Raw genomic sequence first — 16,838 nt, 5'->3', positions numbered from 1 at the left:
CCATTCCCAAGATTCCTAAACATGCACACATGAATTATAGAGACCTCTCCCCGCCCCTGCTCCCCCATAGGTGCAATGATTTTAGGGTTCCCATTTGTGACAATCGGAGCATCCTTGCCTACAACTCCCACAATTCTGCAGTACTGCAGGAAAACACAAACCGTGGTACAGGGCACAACATCCAGCTTCTCAAGAATGTCAGTTTTCTTTTTAAAGAAGCAATATCGCCATCAAATTTCTAGCCCTCATGGATGCATAATTACATCTGCAAGTGTGGACTGTAGGTAGTGCCTTCTGAAGTCACAGAAGCCAGAGCAGTGGCTGAATAACAGTGCAATCCTATACATGTCTGCTCAGAAGCAAGAAGATTTGCATTCTTCTGTTGCAAACCCTATACACAGTTACCTGGGACTTATTCCCAAGCAAGGCTGTATAGGATTTGCAATGGAAGATTTTCAGTGGCTGAGTGTCCTTGCCTCTCCCATGCCTAGCAAAATCAGAATAAATTGTGAAAACTAGCAGAAACTGTGGAACAGAATATGCAAAGTCAGAGAAATCGCAACAGCTTCGTCAGTGTGTATACATATCACAGAATTCAGCCTTTCTTGATGCAGAATGTTTAATTTTTTTAAATTCTGATGCATATTGAGTATGGAGTACACAGAGCTCCCTTTGGACTCTAATCTTTGGGCTTGACTTGGCATGGCAATTCTTCATGTTCGTAATTTCACAGGATCCACTGCTCTGCTGCTTCCAGGACTGCAGAACATGGCAGCTCACCATTCTCAGAGTCCACATCAATAAGCTTGTCCAAGAACTCCTTGACACGTCCAATGCTTGACAGGATGAAGGGGTGAAGAGGCTCCATCCACTGCTCCTTGCCGTGCCCCAATTGAAGCCCCAGATTTCCAATGCTCTGCACCGCCTGCCAGGGAGAGAAGCAGACAAGGAAGTCACTATGCAGGAAGTGAAGAGGAAGAGAGACCTCGTCCTTTCTTAGGGCCCAGATTATTTTATTTATTCAATATCTCTTTATTCTTCTTTTCCTCCAATGTACTCAAGCCTTAAACGGTTTGGGACCAAGTTACTTGAAGGATCGCCTTCAGCCGTATCAGCCTGCCTGCACTTTGAGATCAGAAAGACAGGCCCTTCTCATGAGCCGACCCAGGTGGGTGACCACACGTGAGAGGGCCTTCTCTGCAGTGGCCCCACACCTTTGGAACAAGTTGCCCCCGGAGAGCCGCCATGCTCTGTCATTGCAGGATTTTAAGAAGGCCTTGAAACATATTACTTTACCATGGCCTTCTCTTGGTATGACTGCTGTTGTTGCTGTTACTGCCACTATTCTTGTTTCCAGTTCTATTGTTGGCTTTTATTGTTGTTTTTATAGTTTTTATCACTTTTTAATATTTTAACTGTTTTTATGTATTTTATTGCCAGAAGCCACCTTGGGAGGGCTTCTGCTCTGAAAGGCGGCCAAGAAATGTTTTGAATAAATAAATAAATAAATAAATAAATAAAAATAAGGTAGTTTTATAAGTTTCTCTCCCTCCCCACAAAACATTTTTACACAAGAACCCTGTGACATAGTTTAGGCTGAGAGGGAGTGACTGGCCCAAGTTTACTCGGTTAGATTCATGGATTTGAACCTGGATTTCCCTGGTCATAGTCCAACTATCTAACCTCTACCACACCCATTGGAAAGAGTGTCTAAAGCTTGGTCCAGAGTCCTCCAATGCACACTTTTGGGGCCAAGGCATAAAACCCCGTCCCAGTATAATAAATGTGGTATGATATTATTTTCAGACTGGGTTTGTTATGTCCTTCCACTAATCATGGCCAATATTGGAGGCTGGCGTTGTTGAGCCAAGGCCTAGGGTGGCCAAGTGTCCTACTTTACTGAGGACAGTCCTCTATTTTTGAGAGCTGGAAGAGGACAGCCCTCTCCTTGAAGGTGTCCTCTGTTTGATGGGCTATCCAATTCAAGTCTGGTTTAAAGATAAAGAACCATAAGAAGGGAGAACAGGGGCCTTGGTTGCCCCTCATCCAGCACCTGGATAGCAGGTACACAGGTCACCTAGACAGTCCTTCCATTATGACGAGATATGAGAGTCCTCTGTCTGAATGGCTGCCAGAGACCTGTCTTGTATCTGAAGGGCTGTCCTGTGCAATCCCAGTTTAAAGACAAAGAACTGCAAGAACTGTTACCCATCAACAGTGGGTACCTGGACAGCAGACCAAACAGGCAGGTATACAGGTGACGTGGTCACTTAACCATACTATGATGAGATTTACTCTATTTCTATTCGAATTATAATAATAATTTCAAAATTTGTGTCTATACATATAAATTAGCATATGCAATTTTTATGCACATTTGTGTCCTCTTTTGGGGTGATGCGTTTCCTCTTTTTTGGCGATTTGTAAACAGCCATCCGAGCTCCTCATCGCCCTTGTCATCACCGCCTGTTCACCTGCCCTCTCCACGCAAGTGAACAGTGACACGAGCCAGGAAAAGGAGAAGCAGCTTTCCTGCTTGTCTTGGTCTTGGGTTATTGGTGTGGATTGGGCCCAGAGGGAGAGGGCAAGCTAATGGGCAGCGAGGGCAGCAGCAAGGAGGGCCCACTCAGGAAGTGGGGGCACACAGAGCATCTTGTGAACCCCCCCTCCCCAACCCCCCCCCACACTGTCAGGCAAGGCCTGGTCCCCAGGCCTAGTAAGTACTGCTATGGAAACCACAACCCATCCTGTCTTTGTGGTTGGCACTTATCATGGCAACAGGGCCTAGGCCTGACACAAGCCTAGCAAGGCCCAGACTAGAATCAGGCATGCTGGATCTTATACGGATCCCATATTGACCAAAATTTCATGGATGCAAATGGGGACAGGCCTGCAGCAGGCCAATTCTCTTTTCAAGGACACCTCTTCCCCAAGCTGCCTTGGGAATCATGTAGATGAAAGGCAGGGGGAGAAGAAATAAAAAGTATAGGGGCATGTCCTGTACATTCGCCTCCATTCCATTGCATTAATATGGAGCCAGGCTTCTTCCCTGACCTTAGGGCAATGCGCTGGAGGTACCTTGGCCAAAAGCAAGAGGGTGCGGCTAGTCTGTGTGTCCGCATGCTGGTCTTGCAGGTTGAACAGCTTTGGGGTCAGGATGGCGGGGGCAAAGAAACGGAGAAAGAGGAACCCGCTGATGGCAATGTATTTTGCATCCTGGAAGGAAAACAACAAGAGAAACCAACCCCAACATGATTCCACAAGAAGTTATGACACATCAAGGTTTCTTTCCTCAACTGCAAAACATGAATTGCAAAACTCTGAAATTCATCTCATCAGATTTTTTTTTAAATCAATCCTTAATTGATGTAAAATGGTCAAACATGTTTTAACCCCATCATCTTCTTCAGTGGCTTCTTTTGGCTAGAAGACCTTTCTCCCCTAGCTCTTTTATAGTTTAAAATTTTATACGACGCTATGGTTTTTGCACAATTGTTTTAGCTCTGTGAAAATTTTTGTCTTGTCAGTTCTCTCTTCTAATTGATCATTGCCACAATGTTTTAATCTCTTGGGGTAGTATCCAATGTTTGTTCAACTTCGAGTAGCCCCATTGAAATGAATGGGACTTACTGTTAGTCCTGACCAACTTAAGTCCCATTCATTTCAACGGGGCTACTCTAAGTAGGACTAACATTGGATACTAATCTTGGGGCGCAGTCCTATGCAGATAGGTGGCCGCCTCCGAACTCGGAGGCAACCGCCTATCCAATGCAGGGCAGGAGAAGCATGGAGGGGATCGTTCCCTCCACGCTCCTCCTGCCCTGAACTTTCAGCTAGACAGCTTTCAGCTTTCAAGCCGCAGGAAGGCAGAGTGGGGTAGGAGGCTGCTGGACGACACATAGGATGTGTCGTACCGGCATTTATACCCTCCCCACCCTGGGACGCCCCCAGAACTCCCCGTTTCAGCCGCTCTGCGCTCCTCTTGCGAGTACGGGGCTGTTCCGCGCTGCTTGCGAGGCAGTGCGGGGGGGGGGGTCAGTTCCCGGAAAACAAGATATCCTATGGCCGTCTAGCCACTGACTAGCGGCCATAGGATTGCTCCCTCCACCTCTGTTTCAAAGTGTTTTATTTTGATTTGATAGTTGTCTTACTTGCCACTTCTATTGTCCTATTGTAATTGTGATTTTTATATATTTTTAATTGTACGTCAACAGAGAACTCTTGTTATTGGGTGACTGATAAACTGAATGCATGTATGTATGTATGTATGAATGAATAAAATATAATCGTATGAAATATAAATATAATAAAATGTAATATATAAATAAAAATTTAAGTGAATAAAATAAAATATTAAATTAAATATTAATAAAATATTAAAAACCAAAGTCCAGAGTTAAAAGAGCTGCCAGTAAGACTTCAAATAATGAACAAGTTATTCTCTAGTATTATTCTCTGCCGTCCTGATGTCTTTCAGGGCCAAATGACACATGCTGTGGGATACCCATGATCAGATCTCCTGGTGTGTTTTTTTAAAGACAGAGGACAAGGAGGTAAAGATCGCTCCTCCCACCCTGCTGGCTTTACAAGTTCGGAGGCTTCCAAGCAGTGAGGGCACAACTGATAAGATTGCGCCTTACGGGGTTTACAGCTAGGTCCTATGTTTGTTTCCTTAGAAGTCAGTCCTATTAAATTCAATGGAATCAAGTAAGCATGCATAGGCCCCAAGCTGGGAGAAGGTCACACCAGGTGCTGAGTTTTGCCTTCATTTGATCAGATTTTGTGTTAATTTGTGAATAATACTGTGTTCTCTATCGCACTTACAGTTACAACACATCCATTTTTTTAAAAAAATGCTTTCACATGGAAAAGTAGCATGTCAGGAAAAGGGTTCTAACCTAGCCTTTTCCCTGACATGCTACTTTTCTACGTGCAGGGAATTTTTTCATTTGGAGGAGCATTCAGTAACATGAGCCCCTTCAATCTGAAGCAGTACAACCCAGACATCAGTAACCAACTCAGTGAGAACAGGGCATGTTTCTCCAAAGGGCTGAACTTCACTTTTCCCTATAGGATTGAATGGCAACGGCTCATGTTAATGGGAGAAAAATTAAGATGCACACATTTGAGGTGGGGTCCGAGCTAGGGATGCATGAGAATTTCGTTTTGGCTTGCAGAACATGCGAGCATGCCCTATTCAAAGCCCTGAATGTGAGCATGAGCACATGTCCGTCGAAAATATTTGCAAATTGTCGAACACTTGCTTGCGTTCCTCTTGTTCCTGATTCCCAGTTTGATTTGCCAGATTTCCTCGGTAAACTGAATCAGCCCCCCTTTAGTCTATGGGGGAAATTTGGGGAGATTTGCACAAATCTCCCATCTGAGCGCTGCTTGCTTTGCACAAGTTTCCCGTTCACGCAAAGCAAGTGTAACCCCTATAGAGTAGATTGGTTAGTCCCTTGGGCAGAGTCCTCACTAAGAGGGAAGGTTAAGAGAAGAAACAACAAAAAAGTCAGTTTTGTTCTGCTGGGAAGCTGAATACTAGAGATTATGATTATGGGCTCTTATCACCTTCTATAAGGGCCAATACTTCGAATTACAATGTTTGTGTTACAAATTGTGGATTGCCCTGTAGACTAAAGTTAAGGAATCTACAAAAGGGACTACTGAGGTATCCAGAATCTGGAGAAACCAGACACTTTGGGACTGGCCTACTGCAAAGTTGCAAGTAAGAAATCTGTATTTTTGTTTGAACTCAGGGGGACTAATTGCTGCATTTATTCGTACTGGGAAATTGTGGCATATTTTTGTGTAATTTAATTCTTACTGCAGACACGTTTGTTCAGTTATTATCTTTGCAAGTTTTATTCTGATTAAGACCCATAGGACCCACAGAAGTAGAGGTTATACGAGCAGCCCTCGCAAATGGGACTCGGCCATGAGATGATGTTCAGAGAATCCCAGCGATCTTGAACATTGCTCATTCGCCCCCCCTAGTCTAAACCTGTTGGTTGACTTGAGTGACCCGAGCCATTAACAAATCAAGCTCCATCTTGGCATCTGTGTCTTGGTCACAAAATGGGACAGGAAGTACTGCATGCATGATGTTCCCAAGTCCTGCTGTTCAGACGGTAGAGTTCCAGACGTGCAGAACCTCAGGCCTGGGGTTGCAATCCGGCCCTCTGGGGTTGCCCAGACAGCCTTGCCCCTCCCCCTTTCCCCCAGCCACTGATTGTTTCATGGTTTCTTGGCTTTTGTGCAGCTTTTTCCCCATTCTAAAAGGTCGAAGGCCTCTCCTAATGCTTAGTTCCTGGCAGTTAAACTAAAATATGCTGGTATTTTGGGTATTCTGACTCCACCCCTTTGCCACACCCACCACTGGAATGTGGCCCCCGAGAGCTTCTCCAACATAGAATTTGGTCTTGGAGCTGAAAGAGGTTCTGCACCCCGGCTCAAACGTGTCACACCTGGTTCTCCGCTTCTAGGAAGCGGTCCTCCACTCTCTTGCGCAGCTGCTTGAACGCCACTCTCATGGTGGGAGGGCACTTCTCTGTCGAGCTCACAATGGACTCAACGATGTCCCCCAGGTACCCTTTCAGCACCCCCAGGCTGCTCTCCTGTATCTGAGCCTCCGACAGGGAACCTTTGAAGGATATCCGCCTGAGAGAAATAGAAGACAGGGGGGAAGTGGGTAGGATACATACATTAGAGCCAAGTCTAACACATCTCAGCCACATCTACTACTTTGAAACAATGTTCTCACCTACATTTCATGGCAGCAAGGCTACATTTCATGGCAGCAACCCTCCAATATTCCACTGGAAAAAGAGCCAAAAGGGTGCAGAAAGGTTTTTCCGCAAGTTTTAAACACCCTCTCTTCGGATGAAATTGCAAAAACAACACCACCAAAATAGAACCCGGTGCATTTTAAGAGCATCCTTGTCTGTTTGTTTGTTTTACTTTAGCAAATGTGTGCTCTACTTTTTCATCAGAGGATGCCCAAGGCCGTGGTTAACAATATGAAATTTGAAAACAACGATCGATCAACCAGAAAAACACACACACAAAAATTAAACCAATAAAAACCTGTTAATAACAAGCAAAACCAGACAGTGCAGCAGATAAAAACCACAATGTCAGCCCGATAAATGAGGCAACACCTGCCAAAATGGAAGAGTCATTAAGAGGCAATGACAGATCAATAAGGAGGGCACCAGGTAGAATTGCATAACCACAAACAAGGTTATCTCCCATGTTCCCACCACATTTTGCAGTGATGTTCTCAGTCTTGGTTTCTTTTTCTCTGGGAGACCTGGGTTCAAATCCACATTCAGCCATGAAACTCATTGGATGACTTTGGGCCAGTCACTCTCCTTCAGCCTAACCTACCTCACAGGGTTGTTGCAAGGATAAAATGGGAGGGAGAACCATGTATGTCATCTTAAGCTCCTTGGATGAAAGGTGGAATATAAATGTAATAAACAAATTTGTGCCTTTGGTATGCACGCTGAGTACATAGTCCCATGCACTTGAGATTTCAAAAATGTGAATGCGGGAGGAAGCAAAACTGACAGATTTGTCCCCCTGTAGTCTCCGCCTATGTGCAACAGATATATTTGTAAATACAAATATTACAAACCACCATCGGGATCGAGTGACTTTCCACAAGGCACCAAGCCTGGATGCTGAACTCTTGGAACCTCTCACCATTCGGGGAAGTGGGAAGAGTGTGACATTGGTATGAAAAGTGGGATTGTGTTTCACTGGAGAGAAACTGTGAGCTGCTAGGATGGAGTCAAAAACGGAGGTTGCATCAGCAACACGCCTAAAGCAATTCAAGTTGTTGCAACAGCAAATGGAGGTCTCGCAACGGCAAAGCTAGTCGCTTGAAGGAAAAATAGATCCCTCACAGTGGCACAGCTAGGAGTTGAGCAGGGACCTTGAATCCTGTATGGGCAGCGTGGAGACCACAAACAGATGCTTCACAGTGGCATAATGTAAACTTTAAAGGCAAGCCTGAAGGCCTCATGAAGAGTCTGGAGGCCTTCCACACTATGCCACTTGGAGATGCAGGGAGATGATGCAAGTTGGAATCCAACAATATCTGCAGGACCACGGATTCCTCAACCCAACTCTATGGCCAGTGGTGTAGTGGTACATTTTGACATGGAGGCGCTCATTGTGACAGTACCCATAGCCACGCCCCCAAGGAGAGTCCAAAAGAGCAGGCAGCTGTGTGGATCCATAAAGCCAGACTGGTCACTTGAGGGAATGATATTAAAGGCAAACCTGAAGTACTTTGGCCAGATAATGAGAAGACGGGATACCCTGGAGAAGATGCTGATGCTAGGGGAAGTGGAAGGCAAAAGGAAGAGGGGCCGACCAAGGGCAAGATGGATGGATGATATTCTGGAGGTGACGGTCTCGACCTTGGGGGAGCTGGGGGTGGCGACGGCTGACAGGAAGCTCTGGCGTGGGCTGGTCCATGAAGTCACGAAGAGTCGGAAGCGACTGACTGAATGAACATCAACAAAAGCAGTTGTCATCTCCACTAGGAACAGGCCTTTGGTAAAACTAATGGGTTTAAGGGCACAATACTATGGCCGCTAGTCAGTGGCTAGACGGCCATAGGATAGGTCAGTTCCTGGAGAAGCGAACCCCACCCCCTCCCACGCCACCTCGTAGGCAGCGCAGACCGTCCCCGCACTCTGCACTCGGAAGAGCAGCTCGGGGCAGTGAAAGTGGGGCATTCCCGGGGGCGGGGCAGGACGGGGAGGTCGGAAATGCTGGTACGACACTTCCTATGTGTCGTCTGGCCGCCGCTTCCCGCTCTCCAAGGTCCCGCAGCTAGACAGTCAAAACCAGCTGTCTAGCCATGAACGCTGGGTGGAGGGAGCAAGGAGGAGATTTGCTCCTCACCCTCCCACCCTGCACTGGATAGGTGATCACCCCCAGGCTCAGAGGCGACCGTTGATCCAGATAGGACTGCTCCTTCCATTGCCCATTCCAGACCAAGCAACCCAAGAAAACATTGCATTACAACAGGGGACGATATATATGCTGGGAAAATTCATTCCTCCCCAACTGCTGCAAGGATTGCATCTAAACTCAGGGGGAGCAGGGAATTCTGAGTGGGGTAGCCAATGATGTCAGCATCCCTGCTATTCAAAAAAATGCTGGTGCTTCATCCCTGTGAGCCCCGGCTTCATTACACCACTGTGTGTGTAGGTGAGCAAACATTCTGTAGCTGGCCCAGCAAAATCTGTTAATACCCCAACAGCCTTGCTAATGACTCCTCTGATCCCATAGATCCAGTCCCAGGGCTTCTCCACCCATCTCTCCCTGCATGCAGTAAGATGCAGCCATGGAGAGTTAGCATAGACAGGAAGAATGCTTTCCCAGGGCCAACCCCTTGTTGAACATCCCAGCTCCATGCCAGACTTGATGTGGTGCCACATTCTCCCCGACAGCATCCCGGAGATGGTGTTGCCTAGCAACGTGCATGGACACAGCATCTCTCCCAGGAACACTGCTATCTTTGGAGCAGCTGAAATCCTCGTAGCAAGCTGACCACATGTTCTCGGCGCCAATGTTCTATTAGCCATTTCAGCAGAAAATTCCCATCCTCAGTATGTCACACTTCTGTAGACACATCTGAGGCCGCTATTCCTCACATAAAATAAGCATGTACACACACACACACACACACACAGTACCGTTAATGCTTACAATATCGCAATGTCCTTGCCACATGAAGAACACATTTATCAAGACAAGAATCTTTTGCTTTTCTGTTGCCCTCTTCCTGAGGCTGAACTCTGCGTTCTTTCACAAAGATACCTTGCGGCCTATCTTCCCTGCAACACCGACGTTGGTTCTGGACCTGTTTAAATGGTATAGATAAAAGGCGGGCTGGAAACAGTCAATATCATACAGCTAGGGCTCCTTCACACTGAGCTTTTATCCTGCGATTGAGATTGCTCCTTCATGGAGGTTTGTGGGCTCTTTGCATGACACCGTGATCGTGATCGTTCAAGGCCTCTCCTGCACTAAATGCCCTTTGTTCTGTTTTTAAATAGACCACAGATAATGAGCTATCAAATTACCCTGTTGGTTCCGCTTCAGTTTCTGAAACAGAACAGAACTGAAACAGTTTCACAGTTACTCTGTGAAAAGAGTAAAAGCGGCAAGAAGAAGAGTGAGATCAATGAAAGATAATGGAAGACTCAGATATGGGGAGAAGGAAGGGGAAGGGGGTACGGGAAAAGGAAGCACCGTTTTAAATGCAGGATTTTAGGCTGGTGTAGAGATGCCCCTAGAGCGGCAGTAATATTGGTGGCAGGAACACCTGATGGACTGGGGAGAGAACTGGAGATGTGAAGGGCCAGAAAAAAAACCTGGGAAAATTCGGAAATAAACTATTTTTTTCCGAGGACCATTTTAATTTTTTTCTCAAAAACTGAACAGCTTTGGATTATGAAATATTTTTTTGTAGAATTCAAGACAGAGTATTTTTATATTGTTACCCAACCTTTACTCCCCCAAAAGTGATTTCTAAAAACTATGTAATAAGAACACTTTTATAGAAAGACGAGAGATGTAAAATATCTGTAAATAATGAAGCTATGGGGAAAAATATATTTTTAATACTCTCTGTAAGTTTCCCAGGATAGTTAGTTCTTTCACTCCTTATTAAAACTATTGATGTAAAGTATATCTTATTGATAGACATTTATGCTCAGTTCCCCATCATGTGAGTGGAGTCAACATTGTGCATTCTTGATAGTAAACATGCATTCTTGACAGCTTGGGTTTTGTTGTACTGAGTCCTGTGTTTCTGATGCCGTAGCAGTCATTTAATGTAGTTGTAATCTATTCAGACAATAGTTACAATCTATTCAGACAATAGTTACATAACTGAGTTTACTTTTAAAAGTTTTAAAAAATAATGATAATTTTATAAGCGAACTACATCATACATAAAATAACGTTAGGAACAGAAAATTGTGAGGCCATGGAGAAAAAACGTTTTCTTTCCGTGGGGTGGGCTGTGTGTCAGAAAAATCAGAAATTTTTGAAAAATTGAAAAATAAGCAATATTTGTTTGTTTAGCGCTCTTTACAGATCTAAAGTCACTTTAGATTGCTTTAAGACAATCCTCCCCAACCTGGTGCCATCTGGAAGTTTTGGACTACAATGCTCAGCATTCCTGACTGTTGGCCATGCTGCCTCATGCTGATGGGAGCTGAACCCCCAAATATCTGGAGGGCACCAGGTTGGGAAAGATTGTCTTAAAGCAACAAAGTGACTTTAGATCTATAAAGAGTGCTAAACAAATAAGTACTGCTTATTTTTAAATTTTTCCAAAATTTCCGATTTTTCTGACACACACCCCGCCCCCCGGAAAAAAAAAGATTTTTCCCCATGGCCTCAAAATTTCTGGAAATTTTACATCTCTAGAAAGAACTCCAAAGAACATCTGGCCTCTCCCCCATACGGCTGTTTGCTGCCATCAGCTTTCAGAGGAACAGAATAGGAAGCTACATGAAACCTTCATTTGATTAGGAACAGAAGAAGCTGCCTTATACTGAGTCAGATCCTTGGTCCATCTAAGCCCAGTATTGCTGACATGGAGTGGCAGCAGATCTCCAGGCTTTCAGGCAGGATTCTTTCCTAGCCCTGAGTGGAGATGCCTGGGATCGAACCTGCAACCTTCTGTATGTAAAGCAGGTGCTTTATTTTATTTATTTATTTATTTATTTATTTATTTCATTTCTATACCGCCCAATAGCCGAAGCTCTCTTTATCACACTGAGCTATGGCCCTTCCCTATTGATACCATCGATAGCACCTGGTATTCCACATCTATCATTGTGAGAGCAATACGAGATCAAAAACGTACGTACCTCTTTTGGCAAGCTTTTAATGTCTGATTATTCTGTTACTGCCTCAATATTAATCTTAATATGTACTTGTTTTCTGAATTGTTGCTTGAAGTTTTAATGGGATAATTTAATTGTATTTTATGCTGCACTGTTATATTTTTGTTGTAAGCCACAGTTATTTGCATGTCACGCTAAGCCATGGATTAGCATGACCTCTGGAACAAGCCTGAGTGATCTTTGATTTGTGCTCTTCCCCACTCCCCACTCCTCCTGCATTACCAGCAAGGTCTTTAGCAGCATTTATTTCCATTTTCACTCAATTTCGGCTTTTTTGCTGCATGGGTACTAAGGAACATGGTTTATAACAAACAACTCAGCTTCATAAACCACGGTTTGAAACTAGCTTATTTTGAAATTGACCAGAGTTTGTTATAAACCTTGATCCCTGGTTCATATGCAAGAACAAGCCAAGGTATCATCCACCAGTGTATCCACCAGAGAGCCAGTGTAGTGTAGTGGTGAGAGTGACGGACTGGGAGCCGGGAGATCCGGGTTCTAGTCCCCACTTGGCCATGGAAGCTCACTGGGTGACTTTGGGCCAGTCACAGACTCTCAGCCCAACCTACCTCACAGGGTTGTTGTTGTGAGGATACAACGGTGAGAAGGAGGATAATGTAAGCCGCCTTGAGTTCCTTGCGAGAGGGAGAAAGGCGGGGTATAAATGCAATAAATAAATAAATAAATAAATAAATAGTAAGTGGTCCTACTCCGGGAGCCCCTGTCAAAGGGAATGAGGTGGGTGGCTACCATGAAGAGGGCCTTTTCTGCTGTGGCACCTCGGTTGTGGAACAAGCTTCCCAGAGAGGCTCACCTGGTGCCTACATTGTGTTCTTTCTGGTGCCAGTAGGTGAAGGCCTTTTTATTTTCCCAGGCATTTTAGTTCCGTTGTTTTAAATCGGTTACTATATTTTAAATCTCTGCATTGCTGCTAGGTTTTATTTCAGTTTTGATTTCGATTTTATACTGTAGTTTTAAGCTTTTAAATTTTTATAATGTGTTTTATGCTGTATTTGTGGTTTTAATTGCTGTGTACCTCCGAGAGAGCTTCGGTTATTGGGCGGTATAGAAATGTAATAAATAAATAAGGGGAAACTGAAAGTAAACACAGTCAAAGTCCTCCTCCCAGGTACTCCAGGAGGAGATGGGAAGGGAGGAGTATGTGACCCCCTAAGGTTCACTTGGGCTTCTGCCAGCTCATGCACATCATGCTAAACCATGGTTTATTGTTTTGTGAGAACCAGGCCTCTGAGTACAAATGCAGAGGAGTGGTATTATTGTTATTGTTAATATAACAACAATAACAACATACACTTATGAATCTGATTTTGTTATTGTGATACACAAATATTGTAAAAAAAAAAACACAAAACAAAACTTGCACGGCTTCCCCCAAAGAATGCTGGGAATTTTGCTAAAGACATCTTTAGCCCCTTTCATTCTTTGGATTCTCTTAAAAGTGGGAAAGACTGAAATACAAGTTGAACTAGGTAGTGCAGATGTATCCTTTTCTGTCCAATCACGTAGTCACAGTCTCTAGAATTCTACTATCATCTCTGCATGGTCAGTAGGGCACAGAGCTAATGATTCTCAAAAAAGCAATTCTCCCTGTTCACAAGACAGCGTATGGATGTGGCTGAGGTCTGGGTGGGACAGCCAGGTGGATATTCCATGAAAACAAAACTAAGGGCGCAATCCGATCCGGATGCCCGTCAGCCTCCAAACTCGGAAGGTGATAGGCACCCTAGGCAGGGTGTGAGGAACACAGAGCACTACCTCCATGCACCTCTCACCCTGCATTTTCACTAGACGGGAGATTTTGCCTGTCTAGCTGGGGCTCTGCGAAGTGGGAGGGAAGGAGACTGGGGAGGCTGGAGGATTCTTCATAAGCCGGCCACCCCAGTCTCCTCCCCTCCCAGCCCACAGAACCGCCCCTTTCCCTCCTCTCTGAGCTCGTGTTTGCAAGCTTGTAGAGGCAGCAAGCATGGTTCGCTCCATGCCGGCTGCGAGGGAGAGGGAGTGGGGAGCTGGGACTCCTGGGTCCAAGGTCGGAGTGCTGTCTCCACCCTCAGATCCAGGAATCCAAACTATCCTATGGCCCATCAGACTCTGTCTAGGAGACATAGGATTGCTCTCCAAATGATCTGCCCATACTGAAATTGAAATAACGCCCGCCTACTCTAACCCAACCCTACAGTGGTCCAGGACCCTACCAACCACGTGGAACACCATGGCTTACGTAACTACACTAAAGAAACTGGCAGTGCCAGAAAACAGTGGTTCAAATTCCCTAAATGTTTCCCATTATGTTAACCGTAATAGTGTCAGAGCTGGTTTTTCCCATGACAATGATCCCTCTGCTTGAAAATCAACAAGCACAGGGCAACAAGGCACCCTGTCTCCTTTTTCCTGCTGGGCTCTCTCCCCATTCCACTTCCCAGGCATTACTGCTGACACAAACTGGACCCTGAATAGTTGTTTATCTTGGCTGGCAACGTTCCGCCTAATTATTTTTAGAGTCATACATCATCCACCAGGCAAGCTTTGCCAGCTCTGCTTTAATTAGCACCGATGAGTGAGAAAAGCTACTTGCGAATGACACCGGTTCCCATGCGCCGCTGTTTTAATTGCTTCTCGTTGCATTTGCCACTTCTCAGTGGAATCAGTGTCTTCTACAGTCTTCCTCCAAACTTATGACTCAAGTCACACTCACACACGCATATTGCTTCTTGGCTTACATTTCTGATACCCGTGATGGGGCTCCCTCTTCCCTATCAGTTCCCACCCACCTTGAAAGATGACTTGACAGGCAACACCTTGTAGACGAAGCATCCCCTGATCTCCGGATATGTCACAGTTCCAGGCCCTCACAGGGGCCCTTGTAAGATGAACCCATGCAGAGAAGGTTGCATTTTTGGTCTAGCACTAGAATAAACCCATCTTTCTGGTGCATATCAGGATCATTCTCCTGACACCCACAGAGGTCCTTCAGATAGACACCTGCCTAGGTCAAGCACGCCACAGCCCCCTCTCCTTGCCTTCTAGGACTCCATCCCTCACCTAGTCCGGCTTGGCTCAATCTTGCATGGATCTAGCTCGACGTACTTCTTCTCATCAAAGATCCGGTTGGTGATGGACTTCAATACCTCGTGGAGATAAGGCATTCCCACCACCTGGAAGAGCAGAAAGAGGACATCTTGATTTGGAAAGAAAAGAAGAAGAAAGCCCCCCCCCCCCCCGGACACACCACAGTTACTTGTGCAGGCATACCCAAAGGGCATACACTTACTGCAAATATACTTGGGTTTTATACCACCTTAACTGTCTTGGCTTCCTCCAAAGAATCCTGAGATTTCTAGTCTGATGAGGATAAAGAATTGTTAAGAGATCTTCTGCCCTCAACATGGGAACTACAGTTCCCACGGGTGCCTGGAAAGAAGGGGTGATCATGCAACCAGATTAGATCTGTGATGTAACTATATCCCAAGTATTTTGGTGGCATTGGTTTCTCTAGTTCTTAACTCCTGTGAATGAGGCAATGCATACAGTGACGGGATGCCTCAAACGGACGCCCGTTAACAAACTATATTCTCTTGTTGGCATTGCTCCACCTAGGATTAGAAGGGAAGCAGAAGCAGATGCCGAAAGAACTAAGCAAGAGACTGACTCTCGTCACCCTTTGAGCGGATATATTCCCCCAATTCATCGACTTAGATCTAGAAAGAGCTTTATGTCAAGAACTAATATCCTAGAGGGGACCAAAGAATAGAATAGGATAAGTAAATGGAGGAATGAGCGTACCGACTTGAATATTTTAACGAAGGAAGAAATGGCCACTGGAAATACTCTCCCTTATATAGTTTGGAGGACAATGAACAGGTTGAGGGTGGGGGTACCAAGGTGTAAGAATTTATTTAAGTGGGGGTTGCTGGTTGACGACAATACATTATGTGAATGTGGAGAAACCCAAGACCCAGCGCATCTGATGGTGTGTCGATTACCGCTGGAGTCTTGTGCTGTTGACGATCTACAGCAAGCTAATGACAAAGCTGTGGCGGTGGCTACATTTTGGCAGAGCAAAGTTTGATCTGGACACGAAATTAAAAAAAAAAAACCTCCAATGTAGGCCATGCCAAACAACCGAGGCTGACCTCGGTTGCTTGGCATGGCCAAGCATAATGCATAATGCATTTCTACCATTTCTATAATGCATTTCTACCAATCCCCAAACTCACGGCTAACGCATCCTTGCTCCGGTCACTAGGCTCCTAATAGTACAATGATTTTTTAGTGAGGATTCTATGGCACTGAAAAGTCTTCAGTACTTGGAACCCCCAAGAGGAAAGATGGGCACTTCACAAAGCTGCAGAAAATGTTTTTCATAAGCGCCATTGAGAGAATCCCTTCTCCCTCAAAGGCACTAATGAAAAACATTTTTAACAAGTTTCCTACTTGTTTTAAAGCTAGTAGTAAAGCTTCACCGAGGAAGTATATATTTACGAAACATCCCGTGGAAAGACCACAGAGGAGTTATGGTACCTTTTAAAAACAGCAGACAAGGACTTCTTTCTGATGCAATCCCAGTCAAGTAGGCATCACATGTGTGATAAATTTGTGCCACAGTGCAGCCAGATTTGGCTGCATGATGGTGTAACAAAACCTAATTGAGAGTGCAATATCTCCCCTTCTTTAAGCAAAGCCTTTGCAAAGACAGGGGAAGGACTGTGCATTATTTGGCATGAAAAGCTGTTTTTTTTACAAGGCGTAACTCGTCCTGTGTTCTGGCAGTAAGTTTGTCACACTGCCCCACCTGATCGTTCACAACAGATATCAAACCCCATGAAAATTTGGCACGGCACAACTCAAAAAACTTTGGATGCTCCCTATTACAGACTT

The 16,838-nt window shown here is 45.0% G+C and overlaps 1 protein-coding gene across 1 annotated transcript in view; it reads right to left on the bottom strand.

The window, feature by feature from the left end:
- RASAL1 (RAS protein activator like 1) overlaps nt 1–16,838 on the bottom strand; it is a 90,684-nt gene that overhangs the window by 21,262 nt on the left and 52,584 nt on the right. The window contains exons 12-15 of the mRNA XM_084820122.1: nt 15,003–15,115; nt 6,468–6,660; nt 3,079–3,216; nt 781–925 (exon numbers count right to left, since the gene is read on the bottom strand). Of these exons, the coding sequence (XP_084676248.1) occupies nt 781–925; nt 3,079–3,216; nt 6,468–6,660; nt 15,003–15,115 (589 nt within the window). The remainder of the gene's footprint in view (nt 1–780; nt 926–3,078; nt 3,217–6,467; nt 6,661–15,002; nt 15,116–16,838) is intronic.

This window comes from Heloderma suspectum, chromosome 13 (genome assembly GCF_057233095.1).
Source record: "Heloderma suspectum isolate Gila_16-S chromosome 13, 16-S_ref, whole genome shotgun sequence".
NCBI classification, from domain to species: domain Eukaryota; kingdom Metazoa; phylum Chordata; class Lepidosauria; order Squamata; family Helodermatidae; genus Heloderma; species Heloderma suspectum.
Note: the sequence above shows the minus strand (reverse complement) of the source record. Positions and strands in the feature narration are given on the sequence as shown.